At 54.0% G+C, this 20,382-nt stretch overlaps 1 protein-coding gene across 1 annotated transcript in view; it reads left to right on the forward strand.

The window, feature by feature from the left end:
- LOC147081737 (carbamoyl-phosphate synthase [ammonia], mitochondrial-like) overlaps positions 1–20,382 on the forward strand; it is a 195,295-nt gene that overhangs the window by 134,658 nt on the left and 40,255 nt on the right. Inside the window, exons 28-29 of the mRNA XM_085980733.1 lie at positions 2,128–2,203; positions 20,136–20,213. Coding sequence (XP_085836859.1) covers positions 2,128–2,203; positions 20,136–20,213 — 154 coding nt within the window. The remainder of the gene's footprint in view (positions 1–2,127; positions 2,204–20,135; positions 20,214–20,382) is intronic.

The raw sequence follows: 20,382 nt of genomic DNA on the forward strand, positions 1-20,382 counted from the left end.
GTTGGGGAACTATGAGGTTGGTGGCCGCGAGGGGAAGATCTCCAGAGGAGATGAGGTCAGTGACAGTCTTGGAAACGGTGGTTTGATGTTCGGTAGTGGGGTCATGGTCCAGGTGGAGGTAGGAAGAGATGTTGGAGAGTTGGCGTTCAGATTCCGCTAGGTAGAGGTCAGTTCACCAAACAGCACCACCCTTGTCAGCAGGTTTAATGACAATGTCAGGGTTGGAGCTAAGAGAATGGAGTGCTGCAAGTTCAGAGGGAGGGAGGTAGGTTGGAGTGAGTGAGGGGAGCAGAGAAATGGAGACAGCCGATGTCACGGCGGCAGTTAGCGATGAAAAGATCTAGAGAGGGTAAGAGGCCAGGGGGAGGGGTCCAGGTAGAACAGGAATTCTGAAAGCGGGAGAAAGGGTCAGTCGTGCGGGGGGGAAGACTCCTGGCCAGAGAAGTGGGCACGGAGACGAAGGCGGCGGAAAAAGAGCTCAATATCGTGCCAAGCTCGAAATTCATTGAGGTGGGGGCATAAGGGGATGAAGCTCAGGCCTTTGCTGAGGACTGATCGTTCGGGGTCAGAGAGGGGAAGGTCAGAGGGGATAGTGAAAACGCGGCAGGGGGTGAGATTGGGAGAAGGGGGGTCAGAGGAAAGTGAAGGGGAAGAAGGTTCCGGAGGGGTGTTGGTGTCCAAGAGTTGATGAAGCATCCCCTCAACTGGATTACAAGAAGAACGACTTTGCATTTATTTTTTGTAGAAAAATGTCCCAAGGAGCCTCCGATGTGAAGGGGAAAGTGGTCAGGGGAGAGGGGTTTGAAGTGGTGGTTGGTCGTATCTTTTATTTTGAGGAGGTTATGACCTTGTTGGATTATGGAAGCTCCGTCGCCATTGTGTATCTAGATTTTCAGAAAGCCTGCCGTCGCGCAAGTCTGCATTTTGTGGGCAGGATTTAGGTTGGATAGTAAATGGGTTATATTGGCTTAGACAAAAGGCACTCATTAATGGAGGGATGGTCACTCATGGAGTCACGCAGAGATCCATGCTCTTTAATTACCGATCTGGAACGGACCAAAGGTTTGCTGTTGACACGCAGATTTAGGTGGATGTTAGGCTGTTGGATGAAAAATATAGACATGAATGGGTCTGACAGGTGGCTTTCAATGTAGACAAGTCCATGATGATGCCTTTGGGCTGAGCCAGCTGTGTGGGGGGGGTGGCGGGGGGGGCGGCACGGAGGGAAGGTGAGCCAGCTGTGTGTGGGGGGAGGGGAGGTGAGCCAGCTGTGTGTGGGGGGAGGGGGAGGTGAGCCAGCTGTGTGCGGGGGGAGGGGCTCTGGGCCTGCTGTGTGTGGGGGGAGAGGGGCTGGGCCTGCTGTGTGAGCAGGGGAGAGGGGCTGGGCCTGCTGTGTGGGGGGAGGGGGCTGGGCCTGCTGTGTGGGGGGAGAGGGGCTGCGCCTGCTGTGTGAGCAGGGGAGGGGGGCTGGGCCTGCTGTGTGTGGGGGGAGGGGGGCTGGGCCTGCTGTGTGAGCAGGGGAGGGGGGCTGGGCCTGCTGTGTGTGGGGGGAGGGGGGCTGGGCCTGCTGTGTGAGCAGGGGAGGGGGGCTGGGCCTGCTGTGTGTGGGGGGAGAGGGGCTGGGCCTGCCGTGTGAGCAGGGGAGGGGGGCCGGGCCTGCTGTGTGTGGGGGGAGGGGGGCCGGGCCTGCTGTGTGAGCAGGGGAGAGGGGGGCTGGGCCTGCTGTGTGTGGGGGGAGGGGGGCTGGGCCTGCTGTGTGAGCAGGGAAGGGGGGCTGGGCCTGCTGTGTGAGCAGGGGAGGGGGGCTGGGCCTGCTGTGTGTGGGGGGAGAGGGGCCGGGCCTGATGTGTGAGCAGGGGAGGGGGGCCGGGCCTGCTGTGTGTGGGGGGAGGGGGGCCGGGCCTGCTGTGTGAGCAGGGGAGAGGGGCTGGGCCTGCTGTGTGAGCAGGGGAGGGGGGCTGGGCCTGCTGTGTGAGCAGGGGAGGGGGGCTGGGCCTGCTGTGTGAGCAGGGGAGGGGGGCTGGGCCTGCTGTGTGAGCAGGGGAGTGAAGTTTAGCAGCCAGTCACTCGATGAGCCGTGTCGATGTGTAAATGTTTGACGCCAGTGTTTCATTTTGTCTCTTCCAGTGGTTCAGCGATGAACGTGGCTCACGATGCGGTGGAGATGAAGAAATTCCTAGCGGAGGCGGCCCGTGTGTCTCAGGTACCTGCCCCCATCCACTGCTCCCCATCCCTCATCCCTCCTTATTGATTGCTCTCTGTTTCCTGATGTCTGACTGTGTTGGCTCTGCTGCCATCAGCAGCCTGGAGTTTACACTCTATGTGGATGTACTGTTGATGAGCATGAACAATTTGCAGCCTGGTTTGAAGTGCATTGGGAAGCACTTTTGAAATGCGGATTTATTTATGCACTTTAGTTGTTCAGGGAAAAAAAAATCTACTTTTACAATTATGTCATAGAATCATAGAAAGTTACAGCACAGAAGGAGGCCATTTCGGCCCATCGTGTCTGTGCCGGCTGAAAAAGAGCTATCCACCCTAATCCCACTTTCCAGCTCTTGGTCCGTAGCCCTGTAGGTTACGGCACTTCAAGTGCATATCCAAGTACTTTTTAAATGCGATGAGGGTTTCCGCCTCTACCACCCTTGCAGGCAGAGTGTTCCAGAACCCCACCACCCTCTGGGTGAAAATGTTTTTCCTCAAATCCCCTCTAATCCTTCTACCAAGTACTTTAAATCTATGCCCTCTGGTTATCGACCCCTCTGCTAAGGGAAACAGTTCCTTCCTATCCACTCTATCGAGGCCCGTCATAATTTTATACACCTCAATTAGGTCTCCCCTCAGCCTCTTCCGTTCCAAAGAAAACAACCGCAACCTATCCAATCTTTCCTCATAGCTAAAATTCCCCAGCCCAGGCAACATCCTTGTAAATCTCCTCTGCACCCTCTCTAGTGCAATCACTTCTTGTTCTGTTTTGTAAAATAAAGCTCTCCAGGTAGATTGCAATTGGCCAGGGTTGAAACAACCCGACCTTCCCTCTGAGCCTGTGGAGGCTCCAGATTCAAACTGGGTTTGGGGGGGAGGGTGCGCACGGGTGGGGGGGTGGGGGGGGGGAAGGGGAGGAGGGTGCGCGGGGGGAAGGGGAGGAGGGTGCGCGGGGGGGAGGGGAGGAGGGTGCGCGGGGGGGAGGGGAGGAGGGTGCGCGGGGGGGAGGGGAGGAGGGTGCGCGGGGGGGAGGGGAGGAGGGTGCGCGGGGGGAGGGGAGGAGGGTGCGCGGGGGGGGGGGGAGGAGGGTGCGCGGGGTGGGGGGAGGAGGGTGCGCGGGGTGGGGGGGAGGAGGGTGCGCGGGGTGGGGGGGAGGAGGGTGCGCGGGGTGGGGGGGAGGAGGGTGCGCGGGGTGGGGGGGAGGAGGGTGCGCGGGGTGGGGGGAGGAGGGTGCGCGGGGTGGGGGGAGGAGGGTGTGGGGGGAGGGGGGGAAGGGGAGGAGGGTGCGCGGGGTGGGGGGAGGGGGGGAAGGGGAGGAGGGTGCGCGGGGTGGGGGGAGGGGGGTGCGCGGGGTGGGGGGGGAAGGGGAGGAGGGTGCGCGGGGGGAGGGGAGGAGGGTGCGCGGGGTGGGGGGAGGAGGGTGCGCGGGGTTGGGGGTGGGGGGGAAGGGGAGGAGGGTGCGCGGGGGAGGGGAGGAGGGTGCGCGGGGAGGGGGGGAAGGGGAGGAGGGTGCGCGGGGGAGGGGAGGAGGGGAGGAGGGTGCGCGGGGGGAGGGGAGGAGGGTGCGCAGGGGGAGGGGAGGAGGGTGCGCGGGGTGGGGGGAGGAGGGTGCGCGGGGAGGGGGGGAGGAGGGTGCGCGGGGTGGGGGGAGGAGGGTGCGCGGGGTGGGGGGAGGAGGGTGCGGGGTGGGGGGAGGAGGGTGCGGGGTGGGGGGAGGAGGGTGCGCGGGGTGGGGGGAGGAGGGTGCGCGGGGTGGGGGGAGGAGGGTGCGCGGGGTGGGGGGAGGAGGGTGCGCGGGGTGGGGGGAGGAGGTGCGGGGGGGCAGGGTGAGGGGGGATTATGTAATTAGAAAGGGTATTATGTAATGAGAAAGGATTAATTAGCAATCTTGTTGTGAGAGGCCCCTTGGGTCGGAGCGATCATAATAAGATAGAATTCTTCATTAAGATGGAGAATGAAGAAATTGACTCAGACTAGGGTCCTGAATTTAAATAAAGGAAACTACGATGGTTTGAGGCACGAGTTGGGTAGGATTGATTGGGGAATGTCACTCAAAGGGTTGACGGTGGATGAAGTACAGAATTTGTTCATCCCAGTTTGGCATAAAAATAAAACAAAAAAGGTGACTCAACTGTGGCTGACAAGGGAAATTAGGAATAGCATAAGATCCAAGGAGAGGACATATAAATTGGCCAGAAAAAGCAGTAAACCCGAGGATTGGGAGCAGTTTAGGATTCAGCAAAGTAGGACAAAGGGATTAATTAAGAGGGGGAAAATAGAGTATGAGAGTAAGCTTGCAGGGAACATAAAAACTGACTGTAAAAGCTTTTATAGATATGTGAAGAGAAAAAGATTGGTGAAGTCAAGCGTAGGTCCCTTGCAGACAGAATCAGGGGAATTTATAATGGGGAACAAAGAAATGGCAGACCAATTAACTACATACTTTAGTTCTGTCTTCACAAAGGAGGACACAAATAACCTCCCAGAGATGTCGGGGAACATAGGGTCTAATGAGGGAGGAACTGAAAGAAATCAGCATTTGTAAGGAAATGGTGTTGGGGAAATTGACGGGATTGAAGGCCGATAAATCCCCAGGGCCTGATAATCTACATCCTAGGTGATGCGCTATCAATTACTCATAAAAGACTGAGAGTTAAGAGAGTAACTAAAGGCTTTTATTAACAAAAGGATGAAGGTCTGCCTCGAGTGGTCGACCGGTCCAGAATACAAAGGGCTGGGGAGCAGTCACCTTTTATACTTGGACTTGTGGGAGGAGTCAGCCGAGGCATGTCCAGGCATGTGCACAGTGGAATACAAACAGTGGTTTACCACATTCACCCCTTGTTTAAAATTGAGTCCGGCGGGGTGAAGTGTATTAAAAGTTAGTGTATTGGAGTCTCTCCGGAGGTCTTGTCTGCCGCTGTGATCGGCGTGGCGACGGCAGGGGTAGTGGAGCTTCCGGCGTCGAGTCCTGCGTAGGCTGTGGCACAGGCGTGTCGTCCTCGTAGATGTCGAGCGGGGCCCAGGCCTGCCGTCTGCTGGGGCTGGATATCGGGTCGTGGGGGGGGGGCGGTGGTAGTGAGTAGTGGGTTACTGCGGCCCCCGAGGGTGCAAGGTCTCTTATGGAGACTGTGTCCTCCCGCCCGTCCAGGTATGCAATGTAAGCATACTGGGGGTTGGCGTGGAGGAGGTCGACCCTCTCGACCAGGGGGTCCGTTTTATGGGTCCTCACGTGTCTTCTCAGTAGGACCGGCCCTGGGGACGTCAGCCATGGCGGTAGCGATGTCCCCAATGTGGACTTCCTTGGGAAGACAAACATTTTCTCATGAGGGGTGGCGTTAGTGGCAGTGCAGAGCAGTGACCGAATAGAGTGGAGCGCATCGGGGAGCACATCCTGCCAGCGGGAGGTCGGAAGGCCCCTAGACTTTAAGGCTAGCAGGGCGGCCTTCCAAACTGTCGCATTTTCTCTTTCCACCTGTCCGTTCCCCCGGGGGTTGTAACTGGTGGTCCTGCTTGTGGCAATACCCCTAGTTAGCAGGTACTGACGGAGTTCGTCGCTCATAAACGATGAGCCCCGGTCGCTATGGATATAGCTGGGGAAACCGAACAGGGTGAAGAGGTCGTTCAGACATTTAATGACCGTGGCACTGGTCATGTCCGGGCAAGGGATGGCGAACGGGAAACGGGAGTACTCATCAATAATATTGAGGAAGTACACATTGCGGTTGGAGGAGGGGAGAGGCCCTTCAAAATCAACGCTCAGGCGCTCGAAGGGGCGAGTGGCTTTTATCAGGTGGGCCCTGTCTGGTCTATAAAAGTGCGGTTTGCACTCAGCGCAGACTTGGCTGTTCCTGGTCATGGTCCTGACCTCCTCAGTAGAGTAAGGCAGGTTGCGGGCCTTGATGAAGTGGAAGAACCTGGTGACCCCCGGGTGGCAGAGGTCATTGTGGAGGGCCCGCAGTCTATCGATCTGCGTGCTGGCGCAGGTGCCATGCGATAGCGCATCCGGGGGTTCATTGAGCTTCCCGGGCCGGTACAAGATCTCGTAATTGTAGGTGGAAAGTTCGATTCTCCACCTCAAGATCTTGTCATTTTTGATTTTGCCCCTCTGCTTGTTGTTAAACATGAAAGCAACTGAACGCTGGTCAGTGAGCAGGGTAAATCGTTTTCCGGCCAGGTAGTGCCTCCAATGACGCACAGCCTCCACAATCGCCTGGGCCTCCTTCTCAACAGCGGAGTGTCTGGTCTCCAGGCCTTGGAGGGTTCGTGAAAAGAAGGCCACGGGTCTCCCCGCCTGATTGAGGGTAGCGGCCAGGGCAAAGTCGGACGCGTCGCTTTCCACCTGGAAGGGGATGGATTCGTCCACTGCGTGCATGGTGGCTTTGGCAATGTCCTCCTTGATACGGTGGAAGGCTAAGCGGGCCTCTGCCGTCAAGGGAAAAGAGGTGGACTTGATCAGCGGACGGGCCTTGTCCGCATAGTAGGGGACCCACTGGGCGTAATAGGAGAAAAACCCTAGGCACCTCTTCAGGGCCTTGAGGCAGTGGGAGTTCCATAAGGGGACGCATCCGGTCGGGGTCGGGGCCGATGACTCCGTGTTCCACAACACAGCCAAGGATGGCGAGGCGGTTTGTGCGGAATATGCACTTCTCCTTGTCATATGTCAGGTTCAGTAGTTGGGCGGTGCGGAGGAATTTTTCGAGGTTTGCGTCATGGTCCTGCAAGTCACGGCCGCAGATGGTCATATTGTCCAGATATGGGAAAGTGGCCTGCAACGCATTTTGATCTACCATCCGGTCCATCTCCCTTTGGAAGACGGAGACCCCGTTGGTGACGCCAAAGGGAACCCTAAGGAAGTGATAGAGGCGGCCGTTTGCCTCAAAGGCAGTATACTGGCGGTCCTCAGGGCGGATAGGGAGCTGGTGGTACGCTGATTTCAGGTCAATGGTCGAGAAGACGCGGTACTGCGCGATCTGGTTGACCATATCAGCTATGCGGGGGAGTGGGTGGGCGTCCAGCGGGGTGTAGCGATTTATTGTCTGGCTGTAGTCGATGACCAGGCGCTGCTTCTCGCCGGTCTTAACGACCACAACCTGGGCTCGCCAGGGGCTGGTGCTGCCCTCAATAATCCCTTCCTTCAGGAGCCGCTCCACTTCGGTTTTAATGAAAACCCTGTCCCCGGCACTGTACCGCCTGCTCTTTGTGGCGATGGGCTTACAGTCGGGGGTGAGGTTAGCAAACAGTGGTGGGGGGGTGACTCTGAGTGTGGAGAGGTTGCACCTGGTGCGCGGCGGGCAATTTGGAAGCTGCTGGCTGCGGACTGTGAGTGGGGGTAGGGGTCCACCGTACGCCATCGTAACACTTTTAAGGTGGCACTGAAAATCTAACCCCAGCAGGACGGCAGCGCAGAGGTCGGGCAGGACCAGAAGTTTAAAATGATCGTACACAGTCCCGTCTACTACGAGTGTCACCACGCAGTAGCCGCCGATGTCCGCCGACTGGGACTCGGAGGCCATAGAAATCCGCTGGTGCGCAGGCAGGACTGGGAGAGAGCAACGCCGCACCGTGTCGGGGTGGATGAAGCTCTCCGTGCTCCCAGAGTCAAAAAGGCAGATTGTATCGTGACCATTTACCTTAATGTCCATTGTGGAACTGGCCAGCTGGTGCGGTCTCGCTTGGTCCAGTGTAACGGATGCCAGCGTAGGGGTCGGTGTGTCGCTGCGGGTATCAGATGAGGCGGTGTTGGGGGCCTGCTGCGTTCCGGCTGTCGTCCAAGATGGCGGCGTCCATGATCCCCATGTGGCTGGAGGCGTCCAAAATGGCTGCTGTACCGGTGGTTCGCACATGGCCAGGGAGGCCCAAGATGGCGGCCCGCATGGCCCACACGCGGCGCTGCTGGGGTTCGGGGTGGCTTTGGCCCTGCAGACGCTAGCGTAGTGTCCCTTCTTCCCGCAGCCCGAGCAGATCGCGTTTTTCGCCGGGCAGCGCGCTCTGGGGTGTTTTGCCTGGCCACAGAAGTAGCATTTCTGGCCTTGGGGCACTGCTGTCTGGCCTTGGGTCACTGCTGCGGTAGTTGGGCCGTTGCTGGGGTGTGGCTGGGGTAGCACGGCGCTATGAGGCGGTCCTACCGTGTCCCAGGCTGTCATTCCCCGCGGCGTCCATGGTGCAGAGGAGTAGGCATCCATGCCCCGGTAGGCTGCATCCAATGATAGTGCGAGTTCAGAGGCCTTGTTGAGGTCGAGGTCACTCTGCTCCAACAGTCGCTGTCGGGTGTAATTGGATCTGTGGCCCGCTACAAAAGCGTCCCGGATAAGTTCCTCTGTGTACACGGCGGCCTTTACATCCTTACAACCACAGGCCCGGCCAAGCACAGACAGTGCCTGAAGGTATTCCACGGTCGATTCCCCAGGTTGTTGTTTACGACTCCCCAGAAGGTGCCTGGCGTACACTTCGTTCACTGGGCGCGTGTACTGGTCCTTGAGGAGCTTGATAGCGTCCGCGTACGAGGTCGCGTCTTGGATGACCGAGTACACTCTGTGGTTCACTTTGGAGGTCAGGACATCCAGTTTGTCCTCGTCCGATTTGATTGCTGCGGAGGCGGTCAGGAATTTTTCGAAACACTTAAGCCAGTGAGTAAACTTGGTGGATGAGTCCGCCTCCCGATGATCTAAGTCCAGGCATGCTGGTGTGAGGATCTTCTCCATTATAAAAATTTTGTTAATAAAATTGATGCGCTATCAATTACTCATAAAAGACTGAGAGTTAAGAGAGTAACTAAAGGCTTTTATTAACAAAAGAATGAAGGTCTGCCTCGAGTGGTCGACCGGTCCAGAATACAAAGGGCTGGGGAGCAGTTACCTTTATACTAGGACTTGTGGGAGGAGTCAGCCGAGGCATGTCCAGGCATGCACACAGTGGAATACAAACAGTGGTTTACCACACTCGGGCACTTAAGGAAGTGGCCCTAGAAATAGGAGATGCATTGCTGGTCATCTTCCAGAATTCGATAGACTCTGGAACAGTACCCATGGATTGGAGGGTAGCTAATGTTACCCCACTGTTCAAAAAAGGTGGTAGAGAGAAAACGGGGAATTATAGACCGGTAAGCCTGACATCGGTAGTGGGGAAAATGCACAAGTCCATTATAAAAGATGTAATAGCAGAGCACTTGGAAAACAGTGACAGGATCGGACAAAGTCAACATGGATTTACAAAAGGTAAATCGTGCTTGACCAATCTACTGGAATTTTTTGAGGATGTAACTGGTAAAATAGATAAGGGAGAACCAGTGGATGTGGTGTATTTGGATTTTCAGAAGGCTTTCGATAAGGTCCCGCATAAGAGATTAGCGTGTAAAGTTAAGGCACATGGGATTGAGGGCAAGGTATTAACTTGGATAGAGAACTGATTGGCAGACAGAAAGCAAAGAGTTGGAATAAACGGGTCTTTTTCCAAATGGCAGGCAGTGACTAGTGGGGTACCGCAGGGATCGGTGCTAGGACCCCAGCTATTCACAATATATATTAATGATCTAGACGAGGGAACTAGATGTAATATCTCCAAGTTTGCAGACAACACAAAGCTGGGTGGGCGTGTGTGCTGTGAGGAGGATGCTGAGAAACTCCAGTATGATTTGAACAGGTTGGGTGATTGGGCAGAAGCATGGCAGATGCAATATAACGTGGATAAATGCGAGGTTATCCACTTTGGTGTCAAAAACAGGAAAGCAGATTATTATCTGAATGGCAATAGTTTGGGAGAAGGGGAAGTGCAACGAGACCTGGGTGTCCTTGTGCACCAGTCGCTGAAGGTAAGCATGCAAGTGCAGCAGGCGGTTAAGAAGGCAAATGGCATGTTGGCCTTCGTAGCAAGAAGGTTCGAGTACAGGAACAACGATGTTTTGCTGCTGTTGTACAGGGCCTTGGTGAGACCACATCTTGAGTATTGTGTGCAGTCCTGGTTGCCTTATCGAAGGAAGGACGTTCTTGCCATGGAGGGAGTGCAGCGAAGATTCACCAGGCTGATACCTGGGATGGCAGGAATGACTTATGAGGAGTGATTGGGTCGATTGGGCTTATCCTCACTGGAGTTTAGAAGAATGAGAGGGGATCTCATTGAAACTTATAAAATTCTAACAGGACTAGACAGACTAGATGCAGGAAGGATGTTCCCGATGGCCGGGGAGTCCAGAACCAGGGGTCACAGTCTAAGGATAAGGGGTAAACCATTTAGGACAGAGATAAGGAGGAATTTCTTCACCCAGAGAGTGGTGAACCTGGAATTCTCTACCACAGAAGGCAGTAGAGGCCAATTCATTAAATATATCCAAGAAGGAGTTAGATATATTTCTTAAGGCTAAAGGGATCAAGGGAAATGGAGAGAAGGCAGGGACAGGGTACTGAATTTGGATTAACAACAGAAAATGCTGGAAAATGCAGCAGGCCAGGCAACATCGGTGGAGAGAAATTAGAGTGACGTTTCGGGTCGAACCCTTTTTCAAATTGGAAAGGAAATAAAATAGATCGAAGGCAAGGCTGCGATAGAACAAAAGAGACATTAAGAGGTATTAAAAACCAGACGAGATGGTAATAGGACAAATGGAGACAAAAGACGGCAAGATTAGGTGTGAAGTGTCCTAGCAGAAAGAGAGACACTGCCCTGTGGGAGAGGAAAAAAAGGAAAGGGGGGGAAGGGAAGATCCAAAACAAAGGGGTGGAAAAAAATATAAGTAAAAATGTAATAGGGGCCGAGGTTATGATCTGAAATTGTTGAACTCAATATTGAGTCCGGAAGGCTGCAAAGTGACTAATCGGAAGATGAGGTGCTGTTCCTCGAGTTTACGTTGAGCTTCCGTGGAACAATGCAAGAGCCCGAGTACAGTGAGGTCCGAGTGGGAATGGAGCGGTGAATTAAAATGACAGGCGACCGGAAGCTCGGGGTCACCCTTACGGACTGAACGGAGGTGTTCCGCAAAGCGGTCACCCAATGGCGGAGCAGGCTTGAGGGGCCGAATGGCCTACTCCTGCTCCTATCTTCTATGTTTCTATGCACGGGAAGGCGCCAGGTGAAGGAGAAGGGCTGTTAGGGGTGATTGAGGAGTGGACCAGGGTGTCGAGGAGGGAGTGGTCCTTTCGGAATGCTGCGAGGGGAGGTGAGGGGAAGATGTGTTTGGTGGTGGGATCACGTTGGAGGTGGCAGAAATGGCGGAGGATGATCTTTTGAATGTGGAGGCTGGTGGAGTAAAAGGTGAGGACAAGGGGAACCCTATTGTGGTTCTGGGAGGGAGGGGAAGGGGTGAGAGCAGAAGTGCGGGAAATGGAACGGACATGGTCAAGGGCCGTGTCAACCACAGTAGAGGGGAATCCTCGTTTGAGAAAAAAGGAAGACATGTCGGAAGCACTGGTATGGAAGGTGGCATCTGATGTGCCTCAATAATTCCGAGACTCGAAGTTAGCAGAACAAAACAAGGCTTTTATTAACTTAGAACGAAACACGTAAGCGAGAGAGATGTCGTCCTTCTGGAGATTGGGGCGAGACTGAAGCTAGCTTACAAACGGGGCCAGGTATGGGCGGAGCCCTACACACAGCACATTCCAGTAAACAATACAGCACATTCCAGTACACAATACAATGAGGTCTGGGGGAAGGGAAATGACACTGAAACCGATCTCAGTCACAGGCAGTGATGAATGGAAATATTTCATCACATTCACCCCTTCTATAGATTTAGTCTGTTCGGGGGTTTGATAGTCCTCTGCGACCGACGTGGCTGTTGCGGTGCCGCGGGTGTCGGCTGGGTGTCCCCGGTAGCCTCCTGGGTCTCTGCCGGGGGTGCCGCCAGGGTTGTTGAAGGGGTAGTTGGTGGGGGTGCCGTTGGTCGGTGTTCTTCCGGGGGTGATGAAAGAGTAGTGGGTGGGTAAGAGTTGCTGTGATCGTCGTTGCCGCTATTGCCGTGGTTGTTGTCGATGCCGGCTGGGGCGACGTCTTTTATGGACACGGTGTCCTCCCTTCCGTCGGCGTGCCGGACATATGCGTATTGGGGGTTGGCGTGGAGTAGGTGTACTGGCTCCACGAGAGGGTCCGTCTTGTGGCCCCTCACATGCCTTCGCACGAGTACCGGACCTGGGGTGGAGAGCCATGACGGCATGGATACGCCTGAGGTGGATTTCCGGGGAAAGACAAACATTCGTTCATGAGGCGTGGTATTAGTGGCCGTACACAATAGCGACCGTATCGAATGGAGCACATCCGAGAGGACTTCCTGCCAGCGGGAGATAGGGAGGCCCTTGGTCCTTAGATCTAGAGTGACTGCTTTCCATACTGTCCCGTTCTCTCGCTCCACTTGGCCGTTACCCCGGGGGTTGTAGCTGGTGGTACGGCTCGTGGCGATCCCCCTGGACAGCATGTACTGGCGTAGCTCTTCACTCATGAAGGACGCCCCCCTATCCGTATGGATGTAGCTCGGCATACCGAACAGGCAGAACAGGCTGTTGAGGCATTTAATGACCGTGGCGCTGGTCATGTCTGGGCAGGGGAAGGCGAATGGGAACCGGGAGTATTCGTCCACAATGTTCAGGAAGTAAACATTGCGGTCGACGGACGGGAGGGGGCCCTTGAAATCTAAGGGCCGTGCAGCTTTGATTAAGTGGGCTCTATCTGGGCGGTAGAACCGAGGCTTGCACTCAGCGCAAGTGCGGCAGTTCCTGGTCAGGGACCGAACTTCCTCAATCGAGTAGGGTAAGTTACGGGACTTTATGAAGTGGAACAGCCGCGTGACCCCTGGGTGGCAGAGGTTGTTGTGGAGGGTCTGTAGCCGATCCCCGGTGGCGCTGGCACACATCCCTCGTGAGAGGGCGTCAGGGGATTCGTTAAGGGCCCCTGGCCGGTAAATGATGTCGTACTCGAAGGTGGAGAGCTCGATCCGCCACCTAAGAATCTTATCATTTTTAATCTTCCCCCTCTGTTTATTATTGAACATAAACGCTACCGACCGCTGGTCGGTAAGTAGGGTGAAGCGTTTGCCGGCTAGGTAGTGGCGCCAGTGGCGCACTGCCTCCACGATGGCTTGGGCCTCCTTTTCCACGGAGGAGTGTCTGATCTCGGGCCCTTGGAGGGTCCTCGAGAAGAAAGCTACGGGCCGCCCCGCCTGGTTGAGGGTGGCCGCCAAGGCGAAGTCAGACGCATCACTTTCCACTTGAAATGGAGTGTTCTCGTCCACTGCCTGTAGCGTGGCCCGCTCAATATCCTGCTTAATGCTTTTGAAGGCGGCGTGGGCCTCAGCAGAGAGCGGGAAAGAGGATGCTTTCAAGAGGGGGCGGGCTTTGTCGGAGTAGTTGGGGACCCATTGGGAATAATAAGAAAATAACCCCAGGCACCTTTTCAGGGCTTTGGGAGTGTTGGGCAGGGGCAGCTCCCGTAGGGGGCGCAATCGGTCGGGGTCTGGTCCGATTCCCCCATTCTCCACCACGCTGCCTTGTATGCAGAGGCGCGTGGTGTTGTAAACGCACTTGTCCTCGTTGTAGGTGAGGTTGAGTTTTTGTGCGGTTTTCAGGAACCTCTCGAGGTTCGAGTCGTGATCCTGCTGGTTGTGACCGCAGATGGTGACGTTGTCGAGGTAGGGGAAGGTTGCCTGCAAGTGGTGGTCATCGACCATGCGGTCCATCTCCCTCTGGAAGACCGAGACCCCATTCGTCACCCCAAAGGGGACTCTGAGGAATTGGTAGAGGCGTCCGTTCGCTTCGAAGGCGGTGTACGGGCGGTCCTCTGGTCTGATAGGGAGCTGGTGGTACGCTGACTTGAGGTCGATGGTGGAGAACACCCGGTATTGGGCAATTTGGTTCACCATTTCTGATATGCGGGGTAGCGGGTAGGCGTCTAGTAGGGTGTACATGTTGATCGTTTGACTATAGTCGATCACCATCCGTTTCTTCTCGCTACCCCTTACCACTACCACTTGGGTGCGCCACGGGCTGTTGCTGCGTTCAATAATGCGCTCTTTCAGGAGCCTGTCTACCTCGGTCGCGATAAACCGCCTGTCCTCCCAGCTGTACCTCCTGCTTTTGGTCGCTATTGGCCGGCAGTTAGGGGTAAGGTTCGCGAATAGCGAAGGCGGCTTTACCTTCAGGGTAGCCAGACCGCACACTGTGAGGGGCGGCTGGGACCCACCGTACTTGAGCGTGATGCTTTGGTGGTTGCACTGGAAATCCAGGCCCAAGATCACGCTCGCACATAGGTTCTTCATGATTAATACTTTAAAATTATCATATACAGTTCCGTTAACGCACAATTGTACCGTGCAGTAACCCAGAATGGTCGATGTCTGGGTTTTGTCAGCCATAGAGATGGTACCCTGAGTAGGGACCACCTTTAGGGAGAGTTGTTGTGCCAGTTCTGGGTGGATAAAGCTCTCCGTGCTTCCACTGTCAATTAAGCATTTAACCCGGCACCCATTTACCTCGATGTCCACCATTGATCTGGATAGCGGGTGCGGCCTGGTCTGGTCCACTGTGACCGATGCCACTGTAGGGCCCTGATCGATACAAGATGGCGTCCACGCTGTCTGCTCACAAGATGGCGGACCCCACGATGTCGGGCAAGATGGCGTCCAAGATGGCCGCTCCCACGGCGCACACGCGGCGGTGGCGGGTTTTCCGGCGGGGTTCCCTCTGCACACCTTCCCGAAGTGCCCCTTCTTACCGCACTTAAAGCAGGTGGTGCCTTTCGCCGGGCACAGGTTTCTGGTGTGCTTTGGCTGCCCGCAGAAGTAGCAGTTGGGTCCCTGACGCGTCGCGGCTGTCGTAGGGCTTCTGGGGGGAGAGCGGGGCCCAGCCGGTGTCGGGCTGTCGGGCGGGGAAGATGCCTTCCAAGATGGCGGCGCCCTCGGTGCACACGTGGCGGCGTGGACGGCGCGGGCTGAAGAGTAGGCGTCCGAGTTTCTCTGGGCCACATCCAGGGATCGCGCGGTGTCCGCAGCCTGTTTCAGGTCCAACCCCGTTTTTTCCAGCAGTCTTTGCCGGATGTAAGTGGAGCTGAGGCCTGTGATGAAGGCATCGCGAACAAGCTCGTCAGTGTACACCGCGGCTTTTACATCTCGGCACTTGCAGTCTTTGCCAAGCATTTTCAGGGTGCTTAGGAACTCCTCCACCGATTCCCCAGGTCGCTGTGCGCGGGTGGCGAGCAGGTGCCTAGCATACACCTCCTTCGTAGGCTGCTGGTAATGCGCCTTTAAGATGTCGCAGGCGGCCAGGTACGTCTCGGCGTCTTGGATGAGGGGGTAAACCCGGTGGCTTACCCAATTCCGCAGAATTCCGAGTCTCACCCTTGCAGCGTCCGTAGCGTCTTTGACGGCTGCGGAATTGTCCAGGAAGAATTCCATACACTCAAACCAGTGTCCGAAGCGTGCTGATGCGTCCGGAGCATGTTGATCCAAATCCAAACGTTCGGGTTTCAGGAGTTGAGCCATAGTGTTGAAAAAATAAGTTAATAAAATTGATGTGCCTCAATAATTCCGAGACTCGAATGTAGCAGAACAAAACAAGGCTTTTATTAACTTAGAACGAAACACGTAAGCGAGAGAGATGTCGTCCTTCTGGAGATTGGGGCTAGACTGAAGCTAGCTTACAAACTGGGCCAGGTATGGGCGGAGCCCTACACACAGCACATTCCAGCACATTCCAGTATACAATACAGCACATTCCAGTACACAATACAATGAGGTCTGGGGGAAGGGAAATGACACTGAAACCGATCTCAGTCACAGGCAGTGATGAATGGAAATATTTCATCACAGCATCGTCAGAACAGACGCGGCAGAGACAGAGAAACTGGGAGAATGGAATAGAGTCCTTACAGGAAGCGGGGTGGGAGGAAGTGTAGTCCAGGTAGCTGTGAGAGTCGGTGGGCTTTTAGTGGATGTTTGTCGAAAGCCGATTGCCAGAAATGGAGACAGAGAAGCCAAGGAAGGGAAGGGACGAGTCGGAGATAGGCCATGTGAAGGTGAAGGAAGGGTGGAAATTGGAAGTAAAGTTAATGAACTTACCTAGTTCAGGGTGAGAGCAGGAAACTGCACCGATACAGTCATCGATGTACCGGGAAAAGAGGTGAGGGAGGGGACCTGAGTAGGACTGGAACAAAGAGTGTTCCACATATCCCATGAACAGGCAGGCATAGCTAGGGTCCATGCGGGTTCCCATAGCGACACCTTTAATTTGGAGGAAGTGAGTGGAGTCAGAGGAGAAGTTGTTCAATGGGAGAACAAGTTCAGCTAGGCGGAGGAGGGTGGTGGTGGATGGGGACTGGTTGGGCCTCTGTTCAAGGAAGAAACGGAGCGCCCTAAGGCCATCCTGGTGGGGGATGGAGGTGTAGAGGGATTGTACATCCATAGTGAAAAGGAGGCGGTTGGGGCCAGGAACTGGAAACTGTTAAAGTGGCGGAGGGTGTCGGAAGAGTCGCGGATGTAGGTGGGAAGAGACTGGACAAGGGGAGAAAAAATAGAGTCGAGATAGGAAGAGAATAAGTTCCATGGGGCAAGAACAGGCTTCTTAATAATCCCTGCCCCCATTTTTCATGCTGTATGATTTTGCCATTCCTATTTGCAACATTTTCACAGTATGTTCTTTCAATTCCTTCCTCCCCTCCTAAACACCACCCCCCCCCCCCCCCCCCCCCCCCCCCCCCGTCTCTGCACCTGCTTAATATCTGTTACATCTCCAGCTTTTTCCAGTTCTGATTAAGGGTCCCAGACCTGAAACGTTAACTCTGTTTCGCTCTCCACGGATGCTGCCTGCCCTGCTGAGTATTTCCAGCATTTTCTGTTGTTATTTCAGATTTCCAGCATCCGCAGTATTTTGCTATTGTGTTAGAGTTGATCCAAAAGCATTTGAGCCACAAAGAAAGGGTAGCAGTTATATTTGGGGTAAGCACTGCAGAATTATTGACCTCACTGGCACAACAACTTTTTTTACAGGGCCAATCGGGTCCCTTGTAAAGAGGGGCTGATTTTCTGGTAATGCTTGCATTTTTGGCTGACACCCATGCCTGGACCTTCTGGCTAATGGCTTGTTTGGCTGGTTAATGCAGGCATACTGGCTGCTTTGCATAAACCAGGCTAAGAATGAGAAAATTCCTGACATCGGGGCTATTTTTGGGGCAGATGGAAGTTCTGTCTCAAACAAGTCCCCACAGAAACTACCAACAAACGCCGAGACCGGTTGGATCCACGGCCTGATACAATTTCTGGCCTCTCCAAAGGACTTCCAGAGGACTGACCAGTGTGGCCAATAACCCTGCAGATTAGTAAAATAATGTTTCTGTAACTTAACACTGGACTTGTTCCTGGCCAGGATTGCGTGCTGACAACACTCTGATTGCTCAGGTACTGATTGATCTACTTTTCTTTGTCGAATCGCCCCCTCGCGCTCCCACGGCAAACTGAAGCTTCACGCCGGCAACGCTGATTGGAGGCGGCAGCTGGGCGGTGACCGCCCCGCACTGGCAGCTGTTTGATTGGCAGACAGGTGTGATTGGCAGGCCAGTCCAGTCACTGACGTGCGTCGGGAGGATCCCACATTCTCTCTGCACTGATTGGCCGGGTAACCCTGGTTGAGAGAGCATGCAAACGCACGTCAGTGGCTGGCAGGCCTGCCAATCACACCTGTTTTGATTGAAAAGCTCCTTTTAAATATAATGGCCCAGGTTTGGCTGGAGCAGACCATCGTCAGTTAGACCTGTTCGTGCGCATTTCATTAAAAAAATGTTTTGCCCTGTGAGTTGCTGGAAGTGCAAGCTGATAACAGCGCGACGAGGGCAACAGGACATCTGGGACCTTAGTGAATAACGGGATAAACTGTGTATCTCCATAACCAATGAGATTAAAGGATTGAGAAATAAAGAGAGGAAGGACTGAGAAGGAGGGTGAATTAGAGTCAAATCAGCAACAGAAAGAAATAGAGAGAGGGAAAGAAAGATTGGATTAAGAGAGAGGGAAAAAAGACGTTAAAAGGGTACTTACGCTGATAATTACGAGACTTGACTTGTTTTAGCGAGTTTAATAGGCAATTAATGTGTAAATGCAGCAACTTCACGAAACTCACGGGGCAGTTAAGGGCGAGATGCCATTTTCGCAAGGCTAACGGCGAAGTGGTGCAAATCGACCAGCAGCTTGTGGCGATTCGCAATTCCCGGCGTATCTCTTCCTCACCACAAGTTGCTGGGTTGTTTACACACTAATAAGGGCGAGCGTCCTTCACACACGGTTACTTTTTCAGCAAATTCTAGCCCAATAAGCTCTGAACAGCCCCAGACAGTTTGCAGATATATGAGTTTATCATAATGGACCTCGGTGTTGTTTCTTTGCAAAGCAGACTGTTCAGGTTAGTTGTTGGCGTGCTGACGCTTGGTTTGCTTGTGAGCTGTGAAGACAAGGCACAGTTCCCCAGCTGAGCCACTGGGTAAAGCTACTACTCATTGCATTACTCAGCCATACAGCCCAGAAGGTCCTGGGTTCCATTCCTGGTTGGTGAAGCTTGGGTAATGGTCTCGTTAGCTAGACCAGCTAGCTGGTCTTGGTGGGAGCAGCAGTGAGGTGTGCTATAATTCACCTCCGTCTCTCTCGCAAGGAAGAAATTAGCCAGGCATCTCCCTCCAGATTGTTATACAGTGCCTACAATATGCTCTCTATAGGCAATTAAAAAAAACTCTCGGGATTTGGGCATCGCTGGCAAAGCTGGCATTTTTTGCCCATCCCCAGTTTCCCTGAGAACTTAGCGGTGGGCCTTCTTAAACTACTATAGCAGTTTGATACAATGGAGTAGCTTGCTCGGCCACTTTAGACGGCAGTTAAGAGTCAACTACCTTGGTGTGGGGCTGGGACCACATCCAGTCCGGACCGGGTAAGGTCTTGGTCACTTTTACTGATACCAGCTTTTTATTTCCAGATTTTTGAAACTGATTTTAAATTCTCACACTGCCATGGTGGGATTTGAACTCTCGTTCTCTGGATTATTCGACCAGTAACAACTACTGCACTACTGTACCCCGTACTGCCAACATCACACACAAAGAATTGTCACTTTGCTGCTGGAACCCTCAGCCAGCACTGATCCTGTAGGAAACGGAGGGAAGAACATTGGGCGAGAGGGAGGGAGGAAGGCAAAAGCAGCAAAGTGCGATGGCACTTTTTGATGGCCCTAATAATTGCCATTTAAAGGGATGCTGCCATTAATGTGTTTTGTTTTTCTAAAATTTTTAGGCTTGTTTGCCCCCAGCAGCCCAGCCAGATGCTGTCACAATGCGGCAGATACTGAAATCCATGAATTCCTGTACAGATTTAGCAGCATTGGGCTAGAGATCGGAGCTCACCTTAACTATCCTTGGGAAACATAACTTCAGGCTTAAACCAGCTGAATCCTGAATCAGGCTACTTTCATATTCCTTACCAGTCAATTCTGAATACACCTTCAGTTAAATCAATCCAAGTAAAAGGCCTTCCTTAACACTTGGGTTTGCTCAGAATCCGAGCACCTATTGACCTCAGTCACACAGGAGGGGAGTTGCTGCAGGGTGTGAGTGGGGAAAAGAAGCAAATGCTTTAATGTTATTTCTGTGCCATCAGGTCTTCACATACCCCTCACATAGTCGATGACACTGCTCCGCCAATGACAGTAGGTAGTGGCCATGGCTTTCTGAGGGTCTTCCCATCTTCTGCTGGGGCTCCGACCTCCCACGTTAGGTTTTTAATTGGCTCGCACTTGGCTGAGGTACAAAAGGACAGCTGGTGTCTGTGGAGTTGTAACCAAGCAAGAGTCTGCACTTTCGACAAAGGATGGGGAACTTGCACAAAAGAGAGCCATTCCTGGTAAAAGCCACTTGTTTGGTAATTCCCAGGGAGAATCGACTCGCTCACACTAAACTATCTCTTCTGTTTCCTCCAGGACCACCCAGTTGTCCTCACCAAATTCATTGAAGGAGCCCGAGAGGTTGAAGTTGATGCAGTTTCAAAGGATGGGAAGGTAAAAATAATATTTCATGAGCCAATGTTCAATTTGTGACTAGAACACAATGCGGCAGTTGAGCATGAGGCCAGGCTGAGCTTCTGCTGCCAGGCCCTCGTTTGCCATAACCGGTACAGAAGGTCCAACCAGCCCATTAATGCCTGTTGCTCACACACCAGATTCCAAT

The sequence above is a fragment of the Somniosus microcephalus genome, unplaced genomic scaffold (genome assembly GCF_052327205.1).
Source record: "Somniosus microcephalus isolate GS21.2 unplaced genomic scaffold, FLI_Smic_1.0 scaffold481, whole genome shotgun sequence".
Taxonomy (NCBI): Eukaryota; Metazoa; Chordata; class Chondrichthyes; order Squaliformes; family Somniosidae; genus Somniosus; species Somniosus microcephalus.